The following is a 19167-nucleotide window of genomic DNA, read 5'->3' as shown; positions in this document are numbered from 1 at the left end:
ACTTGAAAATTAGGAGTACTCGCATTTGCCTGGACCACCCGTCTAATGGGTTTTCTCGCCAGTGGAGAGGGAAACTGTAGAAAACCTCTCCTGAGTACAACCGGTTTATCGACAGTCGAGTTCTAATGGTGTGTACCGGACAATAATCGACGGTGCACATCATTATACCTCGACGTCAAACCTCCCACTCAGATTTTCTCACGTGCCAGAAAAATACCAAGCCAAATGGGCGCGAACCATGGGTACTTACCCTTGGTCCTTAAACGACCGCCAAGCGAGGCATCTATCCGACTGAGCTAATCTGTCGGTTGTTTTCTAAAGTTGAGTCTCCAATGTGAGAGAAGGTGCGCATCGATGTTCATAGCTATAGATATACCACATCATACTTTAGTATACCTATAGCTATGAACATCGATGCGCACCTTGTCTTATTGGAGACTCAACTTAAGTGTTTTACAGCTGCGCAGTAGTTTTTTGCAACTTCAGTCAGAGACTTCTTTTGATTACAACTAAAAATTTTCTTTAAATTGTCTTAAATTTTAAACCTAAAAACAACGGTTTTTTAATACACACACGAACATGTACATGAACAAGTACATTTTCGCCTAGATGTTCTCGAACTCAAAAGCCACTCAAGAATGTACACGTTCTTGTTCATGTTCTTTGTTCCAATTTCTTTTACAAGTTCACTTGTTAATCTTCTGTAGGTTCGGGTCAATGTTCCTGTACATGGCCTTGTGCAACATCGTGTACACGATCGTGTACAAGATTTTTCAGCTGGGTATATTTATCTCAATAGACAAATTTATTAATAGTTTCTTACTTAAGACGCAAAATAGTTTGAACAACTCCATCGACGTTAATTTTTCTGACCAAGTTAAAATCCCCAACATAAATTGACCCATCGGAAGCGGCAGCAAGAGCAACTGGAGCTAAAAGTCTCTGTTTTGAAGCTGAACCATCACAATCGGAACAATCAAGAGGTCGTTGATGTCCATCTCCCATTGTTGTTAAAATAACTTGTGGTTTATGTTTCAAATAAATATTAGAACCATCTCCTTTTTGAAGAATACCTTCATGAAAATTATATCTATGATGTATGTCCAGATTCCAACCTCCTATTTCAGAAATAGACATATCGTGACCACTTAATTTTGTTGTCTGCACATCCCATATTATATCTTTACAATCATTGTACTCATATCCAACTTTAATGACAGCAGTTGTGACTCCATATACTCGTTGGCGAAAAATATTTAATCTATTCCATGCGTATGTAAACTTGATAACTGGATCGGCTTCAAAAATTTTCTCAAATAGAATTCCTTCAATCGTGATACGCAAATGTATCAAACTTAATGTTGGTGCTATTACTTCTGGTGTCAATTGAAGTTGAATAGTGGAAAGATAACCAGCAGCTCTGGAACTATGGTAAACGAGATTTAAACCCGTTCCAGGAATTTGCAAACTTTCCTGAACAACTTGAGATTCTACAAGAACTGCACTTTTGTTAGGACATGCGCCTTGAAAACCATGTTTCCAGGTTGCAAGAATAACTGGTTTCATTACATCGTAATCATGTGCTGCACAAGTATGAGTCATATATAATGATGGTTTCTCATCGGCTGTACTCATTATAACCTTGTCTATAATGACAACCTATAACATGATAAATTTAAATGTGCAAATTAATTGTGGTAAAAAGTAAAGTATCTACCTAATTATATTATATAAATTACAGTCAATTACCTCATTCCAAGGAACGTAGACAATGTGAGTTTGTGGCTTAAAAGGCGAGCGACCAAATTGTAAAGTTACAGCGCCTCCACCATTAACCAAAAGATCAAACCATCCATCATCTCTTGTTAAAGTGAACCCTTCTAAAGCTGTAGTGGTGCAAACTCTAACGCCCATCAAACTCATTCCCAAAGACGTTACTACTTGACCGCGTACAACAGCTGACCGACTGTTACAAAAAAATATTTATGAGTTTTAAATACCATTCAGCTACATTTCATTAATTTGTCTTGTACTATAAAATAAAACTTTTGTACCATCGTATCAAATAATTTGTGTTGAAAGCAATGATTTTTGATAGTGTCATATTAAAGGAATTTAAATATGTAGGAGAGGCACGTTCAAAGTTCCAAATGAGAAAATCATTCTTTTAAATTGTAAATTTGAGATAGTAAAATATTTAAACACTTTAAATCACGTAGTACATATTTATAACAAACTTTCTTAATTAATCATATCTGGTGTGGAAAACTTTTTCTAAAACATGTGGTTTTTTTAAGACATAACATTTTTACAAATTATGTTTCCAAAAAATTTTTTTGAACCACTTCTCCAACTATTCTGAAATAACTTAAATGATCTAGTGCTTAGAAGAGGATTAAATTCTGTTATCATTGGTATAGCTTAAAAGGCAAGATAGTGATAAATAGAATGTAGGGGGAAGGAAAACAGTGTTTGATCATCAATGAGTAGCAGAGGCATATGCTGATCTCTGCGGTTGTAGATAGCATTTAATTTGTGACAAATCAATAAGAGAAATAATGGGGATTATGTGCAAAGAAGTATTTGACGACGAGTAAGAGTCTACCAACTGGAGACTCTATTTGTAACTACCTGAGTTTTCAGTTTAAACTGGTCCCCGGTTACCAATAACACTGTTGCTTACCGACCGAACAGTCGGAAGTCCAGTCTCTTATTTTAAAAAATTGTAATCTTTTTTATTTCTAACCAGTATTTACAATTTCATGTCGGTGTAAAAAAGGTAAAACATTTTCTTTGTTGGAACAATGTGTTTTTAAATATCAACTAAAATGGTATAGATTTTACAAGTCACACTTGCAAATAAATATATTTTAACAGATACACGAAATAAAGGTATAGTTTTCCACCAAATTGATGAAACAATTTTACGCTTTGAAATAACTACATGTTTTAAAAGAATGTCTTCATTAGACAAGATTAAAAAAAGTTTAGAATGTTGTTTTGTAGCGTTAAAAAAGAAAAATTAAAGCTGAAAAGCAAAATTAAAATCACTTGATAAAATCGACACTATTGAAGATTTTAAAATTATATATTTTTCCATTTTTCCATTTAAGTAAATAAAAAAATTTTTATTGTAACCCAGTAAGAAGTAAGGAATTAATAAGAATTCGAAATTTTTAATTCTTTTGAATTCCGTTTCTGACCAATTCTTTTCATTTTTATTTGGTGAAGCCGAAAAGAAGCTAAGTTTATTCTTCTAAATACCGTTTTAATAAAAATAAATTTACCGGTCCGAAGATTTCAACCCTCAAGTTTCATTGTCAGAGACAAACAGCTTGCCCTCTCAGCTATTTAAACTGGACTATGACTACTGAATTTTAGAAGCACTTATCTCAAAGTGTTGCTAACTTCAAAGGAATTTAAATATTACGAAATATTAAAACGGAATAGACAGGAAATGAACTTACCGAGTATCACACAGTATTTCGAAATTCACAAAAATTCCAAAATTAAAGAAATATTAAAACGGAACTGATTGGAATTTACTTTCAAGAAATTTTTGCCTCAAAAAGCAATATATAGGAATTGGACAGAAACGGAATTCCAAAAAAATTGTTAATTTAATATTTTCTGTAAAAAGTTAAAAATGGTCAATTCTTCTCAATTCCTTACTTCTTACTGAGAAAATTAAAATGACTTGCTATGATTATTAATTATTATTATTGCTTCCTCATAGAAGCATTATTAAACAAAAATTATCAAACTCAAATTTTTTACTTTAAAAAAAACATTATCATAATATATAATTTCTTACGCTGTAAAAAAGGGATTTAAATTTTAACTCCCCGCACGGAAAAACCTTTGAGAAGTCTGTCTTCCCACTGTCAAAATATTTCTTTTCCCACTGCATGGGAAGTCTGATCGCCCGCCACTGGGTGCGTATTAGCGTTACAGTTTTCGATAAACACTGCTGGAAGTAAATAGATAGAAATCTTTTCTCTTTTAATCTCTTTCTATTGCTAATATAGAAAGAGATATGAATATTGTATAACTTTTAATCTCTTACCTATACTTTTTTATGCCTTTTTATTCCTACCTTTATCAACTTGTTCGCTATTTCTTTTAATCACCTTCTTTGAATAACTTTTAATAGCCTTTTTAAACCCTTCTATCTCTTTTTATATACAATCTTATTACAACTTTTTGTTATCCCTTTCAATCACCTTTTCTCTATTACTTTTAAAATCCTGTCTATTTCCTTCTATCTCTTTCAATGTTAGATCTTATAGACACTATTCTTTATACCTATTAATAACCTATTCTCAATACCTTTTAATAACACAGGCACACAAAAAAAAGTGTCGTGGCCGAGACACTACAGTAGTATATTTCTATGTATTTTTTCCCGCTGAATCCGAATCTGAAGTCAGAATTGACAGACGTGCTCAAAATTTTGAGCTAAACTCAAAAAACGACTCAAAAAACCGAATTAAAATGACGAAAATGAAAAATTTCTTCTGTGACACTGAAAAAGTATATTCCTGTGTATTTTTTCACGCTGAAACCGAATTCGAAGTCAAAATTGACAGATTTGCTCAAAATTTTGAGATAAGCTCAAAGAATTAATAAAAAAGCGATTTAAAATAAAGAAATGAACATTTTTTGCTATGACACTACATTACAGTATTTCCATATATTTTTACACTCGGATGTCGCATTTAACAGCATGTGATTGTTACAGAATTCAATGTTAATTTTTTTCGACCACTTTTCTCTTAAAATATTAAATAAATTAAGCTAGTTTTTTGTGAATAACTCTAAAATATCATAAAGAAGGGCAGTGATGTGAAAAAGTTTTAATATTTTTAAAATTATTTATTAAAAAATAACTTTAAAATTATCAGTTCTCAAAATCACTTTTAATCAATTTCTCGTCTTTTCCGATTTCAAAGTATTTTTTTATAATTTATTTTAGAATTATTAAAACTTTTGCACATCACTGCTCTTCTTTATTATATTTTAGAGTTATTCACAAAAAACTAGCTTAATTTATTTAATATTTTAAGAGAAAAGTGGTCGAAAAAAATAACATTGATTTCTGTAACAGTCACATGCTGTTAAAGTCAGAATTGACAGATTTCTGACTGATTTGCTCAAAATTTTGAGATGAACTAAAAAAATTGATAAAAATACAATTTAATATGAAAAAAGGAAATTTTTTGCTATGACACTACACTAGTGTATTCCCATATATTTTTTCACTGTGATTCCGAAGTCAGAATTTTCAAAGTGGCTTAAAATTTTGGGTTTTGGTATTCAGTACGAATCTAGAGTTACCACACTTAAACAACTCTGTCTTAGCTTGTGATATATTGGACGAAAATTTATTTTGCTTGTACCTGTAACCAGGGTTTGGTACTAAAAAATTGTTGTCAATCTGATAATTCTAACTTCGAATTTGTATTCAGCGTATATAAAATTCATGAGAATACACTACCGAATACCAAAAAAATGAACTCTTTTGCATTAAATTTTGAGCATTTTTGGATTTAACTTAAAATTTTGAGCAAATTTAATAATTTTAACTTTGAATTTAGAAACAGATGTAAAAATAAGAGAATATACTAATGTAGTGTACTAGCAAAAGTAGAGTTTCTTGACTTTAATTTTTGTAACTTAACAGATTTTCTTGTGTGTCTCAAAATTTTGATCCATTTGAATAATTCTGACTTCAAATGCGAGATCCGAGTGTAAAAATATGTGGAAATACTGTAATGTAGTGTCATAGCAAAAAATTTCCATTTATTTATTTTAAATCGCTTTTTTTATCAATTCTTTGAGCTTATCTCAAAATTTTGAGCAAATCTGTCAATTCTGACTGCGAATTCGGATTCACCCTGCCGGAAGAATGGACTGAAATTGTACTGGGGAATTAGAATTGAGAGCTCAGTGCTATTTCAGTGAAAATTTGCTGCGTTTCAGCACTGAAATTGTACTGGGAAAAATTACCTGCAAAAGGGTCGCTATCGGTGATGTTTATGGCCTGACCGTCATTAAGTTGAAGAACGAATATTTCTTTGTTAATGTTAAAAATAATTTTTATTTATATTTCAACATTATATTTGTTTTTCATGAACTCAGATTCTTTACAAGTATTTATTAGGTATGCTAAATATTCTTGCAATCTAAATTCAAAAATAATATCCGTTTTTACGTAGCAATTAGAGTTTGCGAGATAGTTTATAACTTTTTTAATTAAACATTTTTTATAATGAATTTTAGATATTTGTAATCATAAAACATCACAGATTCAAATTTTTTTGTTTTGAAAATTTAATTATTTGAATTGTAAACTTTTTAAGCCATAAAATTATAATCCCATACAACAATAGGCTTTCGGGTCTATTGTTAAAGCAGGGGTTGCAATATAAGTTTAAAATTTAACGGGAATTTCGTTGAAAATTTTGTAAACCTTTTTTATTTTCACTTCCAGACTGTTAACAATGGTTTGTTGACTTAACCTACATTTGAAACTATTGTTAAAGGACTTTAAAAATGTCTACCGAAACTTAAAAAAACGGACTGAAATTGTACTGGAGGCCAGTACTTTTTTAGTCCATTCTTCCGGCAGGGCAGCGTGAAAAAATACATAGGAATATACTTTTGCAGTGTCACAGAAGAAATTTTTCATTTTCGTCATTTTAATTCGGTTTTTTGAGTTTAGCTCAAAATTTTGAGCACATCTGTCAATTCTGACTTCTAATTCTGATTCAGCGGGAAAAAACACATGGAAATATGCTATTGTTATGTCACAAAAAAAATTTTTAATTTTTTTGGTTCAAATTCGTGTTTTGAGTCGTTTTTTGAGTATAACTCAAAAAAAAGAACCAATTTGAGCATTCGGACTTCACTGCCGTCCAGAGGAAAAAGATACATAAGCGACATTTTTGAAAAAATTGACTTTTTGGTATCATTGGATTCATAAAAAAAGCTGCATTTAACTGTGTAAAAAAGAATTAAAAAATTTAATTATTTATTGAAAAAAAAGATTGCTTAAAAATGACAAAAATGGAAAAAGTGACGAAATACACAGTTAAAAGATACATAAAACACTTTGTGGGTTCATATTTCGGTAAACGACGCTGCATACGTCACCAACTTACAGGACAAAATGATACACAAAGTCGCTTATGTATCTTTTTACTCGGTAAAGGAGCCTGAGAGTGAGCTACTTTACAGACTAAAAGAAGCGACTGTCTTTATGTATCTTTTTCCTCTGTAAAATGGTCTGACAGTGAGTCGAGTTTACAGAAGAAGAAAAGCGATAATTTTACTACACAGGCTTAGTTCTTTTACATTATGTCGCTTATGTATCTTTTTCCTCTGGACGGCACCGCTCAGCTCGAGTAAGTTTACCGAGAAATAAACATAAGCGACTTTGTGCTTTTATTCGTCTGTATTTATCACTACTAGAAACCCGTATGTCCATTTTACAATAGAAATTGTTTAAAAAATTAATTTTTTTTTACATAATGAGAAACAGAATATTTTTTATCAAATATTAATCAAAAATTTTTTTAGAAAAGTTAATTTGAATTATAGTTCCGGAGGCAAAAAGTTTTCTTTGATTTTCTCGGATTAATGGTAATGTCGCTTATGTATCTTTTTCTTTTGGATGGCAGTTCAGATTCGGATTCAGCGGCCAAAAATACATGGGAATATACTACTATGTAGTGTCTCGGCCACGACACTTTTTTTTGTGTGCCTGTGTAACAGGTCTATAAACTTTTATCTGATTTTATGACAGAAGTTCTTGATAATCTTCTTTGTCCATATTTATAACCTTTTCTTAATAACTATTGATATCCTATTTATACCCTTCTATCGCTTTTTATGTAGGATCTTATTAACACTTATTTATTCCCATTATTAGGATAGAAAAAGATAGAAATGCGAGACCCCAGTAAGAAACGAAAAATTGAAAAGTATTAAAAAGATTCTATTCTTTTGAATGCCATTTCTGTCCAATACTTTTCTATCCAGTGAGAGCAATATAAATAGTAACGATATCAATCCTCTTGAATACCCAGTAAGAAAGCAAAGATTAAGAAGCATTAAAAAAATTCTATCCTTTTGAATACCATTTCTGCCCTATGCTTCTGAATTCCGCGACAGTAGTATAATAATATAATACTAATATTGTTGACATATAGAATGTTCAATTACTTTCAAATAACTGCACTCATGAATTTATTTGCTATTTTAAAATGGAATAATTATTAAATTATCAGTTAAGAGGGTTAAAAGTGTTTAAAGGTCTCTGAAATTTTTAGGTTATGATTTATTGTCTAACAGAATAACGGCCCTGACTCGTTTAAATGACGTTGAATTGGTAAACAATCAATTTTTCAGCAAGTTTTTCTTTGAACACAAACACTTTTTACAAAATCTGCCACTGTATGTATCTTATAAATTACAAAAATCCAGAAGATTGCTTGAATGCATGCAGAAACGCGGTTCCAATGAAAAATTGAAAAGTGATGTAATGACAGGCTGTAATAATTTCGGATGGGATTGGAAAGCTTTCAGAAAAAAATTTTGTCTTTGTTAAAAATTACAAAAAGAATTGAATAGCATTCATTTTTAGACGAAACGTGGTCCTATCATGGTATAGAAAAGTATTGGACAGAAATGGCATTCAAAAGTATTGGATAATTTCTACTACACCATACAGAGTTTGAATTATTTCAATCCTTTTCCATTTTTCGTTTCTTACTGGGACTGCAAAACTATAAATTTTTTCTATTCCTTTTTATCATTCTTCTTTTCCGAATGGTATTCTTTTTATCTTCTTTCAATCCCATATTCTATCTCCTTACTTTATTTAAAAGAGATAGGGATAGACAAGAATATGGGGATTTGAGGAGATATAATAAGTTTATCTCTTCTAATCTACTATAGTATATCCCTTTCTATATACATACTCATAAAGTTATACGCGCATGCGTCGATCTTCCCAGCTGTTATGTGTCATGGCGTCGGGTCAGTAGATCCGTAGATCTGAAAGCGTGTGTTATGCACTGTGCGATTATGGGGATATGGGGATTTGAGGAGATATAATAAGTTTATCTCTTCTAATGTACTATAGTATATCCCTTTCTATATACGGGTGATTAAATTTAAAATGTCATTTTCATGTCCTGTCCAAAAATCTGGAATACTAGTTCATATATAAAAGTTTTTGAAGTCAATTAATTTTCTTAATCACTCCTTCTACTTAAATAATTGAGTGCTTGGATACAACAATAAGGGGACGTACGTTTGGCGAGCCGCTTTAAAGTCAGTCAAAGGTACCGTAAAGTGTAAAAAATGAAAATTCAAAATTTTGAATTTTGAAAACTGCCATCTTATAGGAAATAAAAATGCGCATCTTTTTTTTCTTTAAAATTTCTTTGAATAATTAATATTTTTATATGATAATGGAAAAAATGTGATTAATTTTCAATGTTAAATTTCATTGAATTTTAAAATATAAATCGTCGTATCTCCGACAAAAATTAATGAATTCTTTTGATTTTTGGTATACAAATGCATTTGGACCTATAGAAGACGACAATATCACGAAAATGTTAAAAGCAATTAATTGTTTATTGATTTTTAATTGTTAATATCGACCGGTCAAAAATAATTTTTTCTTATCTTTGGCTGCAAAAAGTATGCGGGGAACTTTAAAATTCAAACAACTTGCAGTGAGACATTTGTTTATTACGATGTGAAGAAGTTTTCTGTAAAATTGCAGAAAACTTCTTTACATCGTAATAAACAAATGTCTCACTGAAAGTTGTTTGAATTTTAAAGTTCCCCGCATACTTTTTGCAGCCAAAGATAAGAAAAAATTATTTTTGACCGGTCAGTATTAACAATTAAAAATCAATAAATAATTAATTGATTTTAACATTTTCGTAATATTATCGTCTTCTATAGGTCCAAATGCATTTGTATACCAAAAATCAAAAGAATTCATTAATTTTTGTCGGAGATACGACGATTTATGTTTTAAAATTCAATGAAATTTAACATTGAAAATTAATCACATTTTTTCCATTATCATATAAAAATATTAATTATTCAAAGAAATTTCAAAGAAAAAAAGATGCGCATTTTTATTTCCTATAAGATGGCAGTTTTCAAAATTCAAAATTTTGAATTTTCATTTTTTACACTTTACGGTACCTTTGACTGACTTTAAAGCGGCTCGCCGAGCGTACGTCCCCTTGTTGTATCCAAGCACTCAATTAATTCTTAGTCGCTAAAAATTCTCTGAAAAAATTTGGCAGAAGAATTAGAAGCAAAATGTCAGTGGTGTCCCTTGTCCGCACTTAAGAAATCAGAACTTTACCTAATAATAAAAATTTTGATTCTCACACTTTTAGTACCAGAAAAATTATTTTGTACAGCTAAGAGTCTATATTTTTATATAGTAATTGTGCTAACAGAATAATTTTGATCCATTGCTAAAAAAAGCAAAATCGCCTGTCCGTAAGTGTCATATTTTTAAGTAATTATCGCAAATTTTGAATATCATGTCTGATATTTAAATAACCTAGTGCAGATAATTGCCTTATTAAGCGTTAATAGTATTGGTGATATGTATAGCTTCTTAAAGAAAAAACATTACAACATTCTATCATATCTATAACTTGTACGGTTGGTGGCAGAAAGCAAGTAACAGTTTGTCGAGCACACCATGTCAGTGGTGTCCCCATCGAGAAATTGTTCATAATATTAATATTTTTTAAATATTATTGTATCTCGTTTTCAGGTATTACACGTACTTTAGAAACCGCACCGACTTTAACGTAAAAATAAATTCTTTCTTTTTCGAAATTGAGAAATGAAGCAAAATGTCAGTGGTGTCCCTTGTCAGTGGTGTCCCCTCAAAATTCTGTTTCTTGCAGCTTATTATTTTATTTTTAATAAATTTGTGTTAAATTTACTCCTTATATGCAGTTAATAAAGATTTGATACTGGATTGTAATTTATAAGCTGATTTTATTCTCACTATTCAAAAAAAAATTATCAATGAAATCTTTCAAAAATGTCAGTGGTGTCCCTCAATGTTCATATGTCTTTTTGGTCTTCAAAAGTATATTAAATATTGCAGAACTCATTAAAAATATTTTTTAAGTCATGTTGAAACATTTATTATTGTAATTTGAAATATTTTAACTTTTTAAAGTTGTAAGAATTTATTTGAGAAAAGAATAAACGAAAACAGAAAATTTTTTATCATTTCTGCCTATCGTTTTTCACGTGGTGAAAATTAAAATTTGCTTCCACCTGCTCGACCACTATTATTTTTGCCCATCATATATTCTCGTCAACCAAAATAGAGTATCGTTAAGTTCAAAATCCAACATCGAAAAATCAAAGTTAGTAGGATCAAAAATGACATTTTAAATTTAATCACCCATACATACTCATAAAGTTATACGCGCATGCGTCGATCTTCCCAGCTGTTATGTGTCATGGCGTCAGCTCACTAGATCCGTAGATCAGAAAGCGTGTGTTATGCATTGTGCGATTTTACGTTTTTGTTTGAGTTTATCTTTCATATTTTTGGAGTTTATTGAAAATATATTTAACCAATAAATGCTTATCAGTAATAGACAACCAAAATTAGTTTTAAAAACTCACACAGCACCGAAACTTTTCTAAAAATATATTAAAGATTTCGCTGTGTCTATTTCGCCCGCAAACGGGCGAAATAAGAGTGATGAATTATTTCGCCCGTCACTAAAAATACGTAGGTTGGGGACAACTGGCGAAATAAGAGAGATGAATTATTTCGCCCGTCATGAAAAATTAGTAAGTAGGGGGAAACGGGCGAAATAAAAATAGTAAATTATTTCGCCCATCATGAAAAATAAGTAAAAATATGTAAAACGGTCGAAGTAGCAATGACACATTGCTTCGCCCGTTTTTGGTTTTTTAATTAATTTTAATGGGAAAAAGGTTAGCTTGTCACTTGTATATTTTTGTGAAGATTGAATTAAAAACTTAAAAAGTTGTGAATTTTTATAATAATTCACAAAGTTTCTTTATTTATCAATATTTTTGGTGCTCATTAGTAATTTTCTACATAATATTTTATAAAATAAACTAGATTATGTATTTTAATATTTTTTCTACCTATCTATGTAGACTAAAAACATTAATTTTTAGAAAATTCTTATTATTTTTGTTCAAATCAGTTCAAAAGTATATTAACTCAGATTTGGAAAATAAGTTTTATGATACTATTTTTGAAAGAAAAATTTAGAAATAATTTTATTTTTTTTGATTTTGATTGACAAAAACATTTTTTTAAAAGAAAGTGTGAAAGTGTGAAATTTATTTTAAAACTTAAATAAAGAAACTGTACTTTTTTTAAAAATGAGCTACACAAAATTATTTGAATTTGGTGTGAAGGTTACTAACCTGACTTGAACACACTTCTTTTCATTTCTGTCATTCACCTTAAAAATTTAAAATTTTTCAATGGTATTATAGGAATAACTATATAACGGGCGAAATAATTCATTGCTCTTATTTCGCCCGTTGTCCCCCACCTACGTATTTTTAGTGACGGGCGAAATAATTCATCACTCTTATTTCGCCCGTTTGCGGGCGAAATAGACACAGCGTAAAGATTTACTTACAGATTTTTTATAGTTAATCGTAATGAATTAGAACAACACGATTAAGAAACTAAATTAACAACAATAGAAAAAGTTTTTAATTGAAATTAATCGATTTCTTCTATAAGGGATATCTCTTTTTTACTTTCCTTTGGATTAGAAAGGATGTGAAAATGGATAGAGAAAGATAGAAATGTATGAATAGAAAGAGATTTTCTTCTATCTTCTTTAATTCACCACTTTGCATCCCCAATTTTTTATCTCTTTCTATATATTTTTTTCTATATATTTCTATATCTGAAACTATGTATATAAACAAATTAGAAGGGATAAAAAAGATATAAATATAAGGTTATAGAAAGAGATAAACAATTTGTATCTCTTTTAAGTATCCATTTTGCATCTCCAAACTATTATACCTTTTAATCTTTTTTTATCCCCTTTTTTAATCTCTTTGTATCTCTTTACTTCCAGCAGGGATAAACTTCTTAAGATATTTGTCGCGTCGAATCGTTTTTGTCCGATTTTTTTTAAATTTCACATAATTAATCTTTGAATATTTATCTACAAAATAAGGCCATTAAAATAAAATTGACCATCTGTAAGTCTCAAAAAATGAAATCAAAGTTTCGATTTTTAACATGTGCGATATAGGAAAACCATGTATTAATTACAGATTTTTAATTTTTGCACCTATACTAATCATCAGATTTTTAAAACAAACTAAAGTTTTATTTATTGAAGCAAAATGAACTTTTATAAAAAAATGAAAATTTTTTACCGTTTACACGGAAAAAAAAAGTTCACGAATCTCTCGTGAACTAGTATATCATTTTTGGATGGGACACAAAATTCTTGAAAATCAACAAACACAGTTCGTCAAAATTTCATCAACTCCTTCACTAGAAACATAGTACGGTTTCCGAACTTTTCGTCAAAGTTAACGAAAAATTCGTGAACTTTTAAAAAATGCTAAAAACAAGAAAAAATAATTTCCAGACACTACTTTTTTATAGTATTTCATTTTATTTGATAACTTGACGCCTATTACGCACCCAACTACACAGAATACACAATTTTATCGCCATTAAAATTCGTAATTCGCTTCACGGGATTCGAACCTAGTACCTATACCCTATAACATAATATTTCTAACAACTAACCGCCACGGCTAAATCTAGATACACTGTCCTTCGACAAACGAAACGATTAGCTTTGTCTGCTGTAAAACTCAGGACCGTGCAAAGTAGAAAAAGTCCCTTATCGTAACTTTTAATTCATTTTATGAATTATTTGTTTCATAAAGGAAATTAGCAAACAAAAATATTCACTAAGTAATAAAAAAACACTGATTCTAAATAATAACTTTCATCAAAGAATTTTCCCGAATGTAAACACCGATGACACCGACTGAATGATGAATGCTTGATCAGCCATATTTGATGCGCGTTACGAACTGCGCATACTACTGACACTCGCGAGTGGGCGATTATCAATTTGCTCCCGTGAGGGGAAGGGGCCTTCCCCCACCATGCGGCCTTGTACCTGACTTCGGGGTTCGGAGCGAACGTAGCACAGCGGGGCGCCCGGTCCCTTAATCCCTCATTAAGCCATCCTTCCTTAATGACAGTGTTTAAAAAATATAAATTTCTCAAATATAAACATTTTTCAATTTTTTTTATTCAATTCAGATTCCTTGTTTTATTACGAATCCATACATATGTAGTTTGCCTTAAAAATTTTAGTATTTAAAAAGTTTAAAATTTATTATTAACTGACTGATTGTAATTCTTAAGTTTTTTCAGAATTCAACTGAAGTAAAAAGTAGATTATACAGCCAGAGAAAATATATATTTACTTGAAAGTCAAATTTACTATGAATTTATTTGAGTGTCAGTTCATAATAAATTAAATGTTTTTTTAAATATTAACATTTTTAAGGCAAACAACATATGTATGGATTCGTAATAAAATAAGGGATCTGAATTTAATAAAAAAAACTTTAAAATGTTTATGTTTGAGAAATTTATATTTTTTAAACACTGTCATTAAGGAAGGATGACTTAATGAGGGATTAAGGGACCAGGCGCCCCGCTGTGCTACGTTCGCTCCGAACCCCGAGCTCAGGCCCCTGGCCGCATGGTGGGAGAATGCCACTTCCCCTCACGGGAGCGAATCGATGACTGCCCAGCTCAGGCCCCTGGCCGCATGGTGGGAGAATGCCACTTCCCCTCACGGGAGCGAATCGATGACTGCCCTCGCGAGTTCACGATTTTTTCGTGAACTTGTACCTCTACTTTTGACGAACTACTCTTCCTTAACAGTTCATCAAAAATTCATTAACTTTGTTTCAGTTTTTCGTTGACGTTCGCCATTTCTAATCAAAAGTGAATGAAAATTTTGAAATTTTGTGTCCCATCCAAAAGTGATAGGGGAGAGTAGGCTACATTGAACCAGCGTCAACAGTGAACCACTTCAATTTTCTGAGAAATGACTGAGTGAAATTTTTTCATATTTAATATATAAGTTAGTTTTACTGAAACAAACTATGTCCAAAAATTTCGGGCACGTAGGTTTATTATTTACAAAGAAAAACTAAAAAAACTGTTTTTCACGTACAAAACAAAAAATTTGGTGGAATTATAATGACGTTTTTTTATTGAAATAGGAAGTTTTAAAAATTAGTAAACTTGCGATTTATTTCGCTTAGGGTGTCAACTTCAATATTCCGATGTGATAAAGAACTTTAAATCTTACACAAATTTATTATAAACAATTTTTGTTGTGAATGTCATGTGAATACAGTGAGTGCGGCATCATTGAACCACCCGAAAAAGCAAAGAATTTTCAATTTTAAGAGTTGTAAAATTGTCTGCTCTACTAATTAGTAAGAAAAATACTGGAAGACATGCTTTCATCACAATTGTGAACGAGATAAACTCAAACTGTCACTTTACCTACCTAACCTGACATTAAAATACATTAATCTCCTATATTAACAAGTAATAACAATTAAATAACAATTTTCTATTTTTTTGAGTGGAAAATAAGATTTTTTACAATGTGTAAGTGGAAATATTATTTTTGAAGTAAATTGTAGTGTTTTATTAGAGGTGGTTCAATGTAGACACACATCCTTCAAAATAAGAAAAGTGTGACTTGTTAGAAAAAAATTAAATTTAATTATTTAATCATAATAATTTGTGTTTGTAACGTGTGTATTAACTAAAGGAGTACTTCAGCTTAATTTTGATACAAAAACCTGATCGAAATTAGTAAAATTTTATTAGTTCTTGGACTTTATAAAATACCCGGTTCAATGTAGCCTACCCTCCCCTATACTAGTTCACGAGAGATTCGTGAACTTTTTTTTCCGTATAGTTTAAAAGATATTTAATGTCAAACTTAAAAAATTATTGAAACATTTGCTGTAAATCAGAGAAGAATTCGTAAACGTGTCAACAGCGCTTTTGAAGTTGATTTTTAACTCGAAAAATTTTACTCTCAGCTCCAGTGACCATCAACTCCCTAAATGTTTTACAGTGTATGTGAGTGTATATAAATATTACATTTTCATAAATATCTTGAGTTTCGGAAATGTTAGCCAAATTTATTATTATTTCAAAAACTTAAAATTTTTTAAAAATTTACTTTTTGTAGTTTTTTGGTATCAAACTGACATTTAAGTTTAAATATTTTACATTCATTATATAGTCTCTTCAAAAACGCATCGAATGATCTATTTTGAACTTTATACGGCCCAGATTTTGTGATTTTTTTGGTATTGAATTATATATATATATCAATAATGCAATTTACAATAATTATAAAATAAAAATGTTCATAAGGAAGCAGAGTGTTCATAAAATGAACACAAAAATTTCAATTTTTATTTTTCAGCAATTTTAAATTATATGAAGTGTAAAATTTTGTTTATTTAAAACTAAAAATAATAGGAATCAATAGGCATATAAACTTTTGGAGCATTAATCTCAATAGAACTTTAAGTTAACGCAACTCCCCTTCAAAATAAATTTGTTCTTCAACAAAAATATTAAATTTATATTAACTCGTCTTTTCTGTCTTAAAAGTCATGGATACAATTATGATACAATTATTCACAAGTACGAGCAACACAATTATCATATGCTTAAAACAAAAAAGGGACAAAACACAATATAGGAATTATAAAATAACTTAACCATGCAACAAAATTTGTTGAAACAGTTAATAGGAAAGTATGGATTTAAACAAACTAAAAAGGCTTTTGAAGATAAATTTATCAATTAAACTTTAGATAAATAGTAAAAATTTTTGCATATATCTTGTATAGTTATACACATCTCTTTAAATAACATAATTGGAACCAACAAGAAAAATTTAATTATAATCGAAATTCTTCATGTTTGTTAAAATACAAAATAGTATATATTAAGCAACAAGGCTATAAAGGCAGATATTTGTTTATGGTGATGTCACAAAAATCATCGTAAACAAATTGGCTACCTTTATTCCCATGTTACTTACGATATTTTTTATTCCTAATGCACAAAAGTGTCAATTTCAGAAAGCAGACGACAGGGAGTTATTCACTTGTTCGACTTGTATGAAAATGGCGGCCATTTTCATATGGTCGAACAAATGAATGACTTCACTCCTTGTCGTCAGTTATCTAAAAGCGCCATTTTTGTGCCATCTTTAATTTGTGCTTAAAGAAAAAATAAGATTTTTAATTTTTCTATCACAAAATTTTGTCAACGAAAAAAAGGTGTTGAAAGCCAGACTCAATTTCTAAAAAAGGCCATCAGACCTATCCACTCAAATATGCATGGATGTAAAATCTAAATTTTTTAAAATTTAAACTATTTAAAACTTTCTTTTAATCTACACACCATTTAAAATTTGTTGTACAGGACAACAGATTTTCGTTGTGACTGCTTCGGTTCTTACCTTGTATTGAAGTGGTTCCAGAACACTCTGATTAAGCAGCAAAGACAAAACAGAGCCCAATTAAAACGATGTGTTGAAAAATAAATTGACTAGATAGAGTGATACAAAGAGAATGTACATACGAAACGTTCTTATTAATTCTTCTTTTAATATACATAATGCATTTGCACATAAGAATATTTATGAACATATGCAAACAGTACTTCTATTTAAGGTATCAACTATCAGTCTTACTATCAACAGTTATCACGATGGGTCTCAACGAAGTTCAATCCAAAACTGCTTACCCAGTAATAAGGGGTGAATTAAAGTGGATTGGCATTTTTATGCTCTTAAATTCCAAACCAATTCCGTTTTTGTCCGCAATCTTAATAAATTCCTTTTCTATTGTTAAATTGATAATTTCTATCCAATTCAATTCTCTATAACCACGTGACCAGATTTTGAAACCCCTTTAATGCCCTTTAAAGAATTCAATGTTGATTAAAAGGCATTAACTCCACAACAAATGATTCCCTTAAACGGCATTAAAGTGAATTCAGACTCTGGTCACGTGGTTACAGAGAATTGAATTGGATAGAAATTATCAACTTAACAATAGAAAAGGAATTCATTAAGATTGCGGACAAAAACGGAATTGGTTTGGAATTTAAGGGCATAAAAGTACCAATCCACTTTAATTCACCCCTTATTACTGGGTAGTCTTCTCTGTTCATTTTTTTTTTGTTTTTAGTACACCTTCTGATTATTTAAAGACAAAAATTAAAAAAACAGTATGATCTTTTTTTCCTTTTTTGAATATCATTGAAAAATAAAATAGAAAAGTGATGTTTAACAAAAATTCATACCAAGGTCATTTTTAAAAGTTATAATATTTGTTTCTATTAAAGATAAAAAGATCTTTTTCAGATTTTTTCAAAATCGTGTCTACTATAATTTTTTAAAAAAAGAATTTGCTGCAAATAATTATATTATTTTACCTTCATCATTTCAAATTAAAAAATTCTAAAAATTAGTGTTTTCAAAAACGATTTAATTTATTTCTTCATTTTTGGCTTCACTTAACAGGAAGGCATCCCGAGAACGAAAGAAAAGATAAAACAGAGAAGTGCAAGGATTTTTAGGTTGTATTTAATTGAGAATTACCGTGAGTTAAGTATGTACAGCTGAAAGAGGTTTTATGATGAACATGAATTCAGTATTCATACAAGCTTTATTGGAATGAACAATATTAAAAATAAATGCAACAGAGAAACGGACAGACGATATACTGAAAAGGAAGGTTGGGATAGGGTGTGTGACACACACTCGCACACACATATGAAACATATATAAAATTGTGGGGATGTGATTTCACACGGGTCACAACAGCGCAGATGTTGTTTATATTCGTCCACGTCTCAGTTATTTTTTATTTTTATTTTTTTTTGTTGAGGAATATCAATTTAAAGAACGTCATCTACTTCTTTCAATTTTTTATACTTAAATGTGATTCAGGAATTTAATATAAGATTCAATTCAAACTGTGTAGAATAAT

At 30.1% G+C, this 19167-nt stretch overlaps 1 protein-coding gene across 4 annotated transcripts in view; it reads right to left on the bottom strand.

Annotated features, from left to right (window-relative positions):
* The window catches only part of LOC122507463 (teneurin-m), a 312536-nt gene that overhangs the window by 24424 nt on the left and 268945 nt on the right, over positions 1–19167 (bottom strand). For 3 of the 4 annotated variants that reach the window (XM_043620183.1, XM_043620185.1, XM_043620186.1), the window contains 3 exons: positions 17631–17657; positions 1750–1966; positions 824–1659 (listed from right to left, as the gene is read on the bottom strand). In XM_043620183.1, coding sequence (XP_043476118.1) covers positions 824–1659; positions 1750–1966; positions 17631–17657 — 1080 coding nt within the window. The remainder of the gene's footprint in view (positions 1–823; positions 1660–1749; positions 1967–17630; positions 17658–19167) is intronic. The other variant, XM_043620184.1, reaches the window with a different exon arrangement.

The sequence above is a fragment of the Leptopilina heterotoma genome, unplaced genomic scaffold (genome assembly GCF_015476425.1).
Source record: "Leptopilina heterotoma isolate Lh14 unplaced genomic scaffold, ASM1547642v1 Lhet_47, whole genome shotgun sequence".
In the NCBI taxonomy this organism is placed as follows: domain Eukaryota; kingdom Metazoa; phylum Arthropoda; class Insecta; order Hymenoptera; family Figitidae; genus Leptopilina; species Leptopilina heterotoma.
Note: the sequence above shows the minus strand (reverse complement) of the source record. Positions and strands in the feature narration are given on the sequence as shown.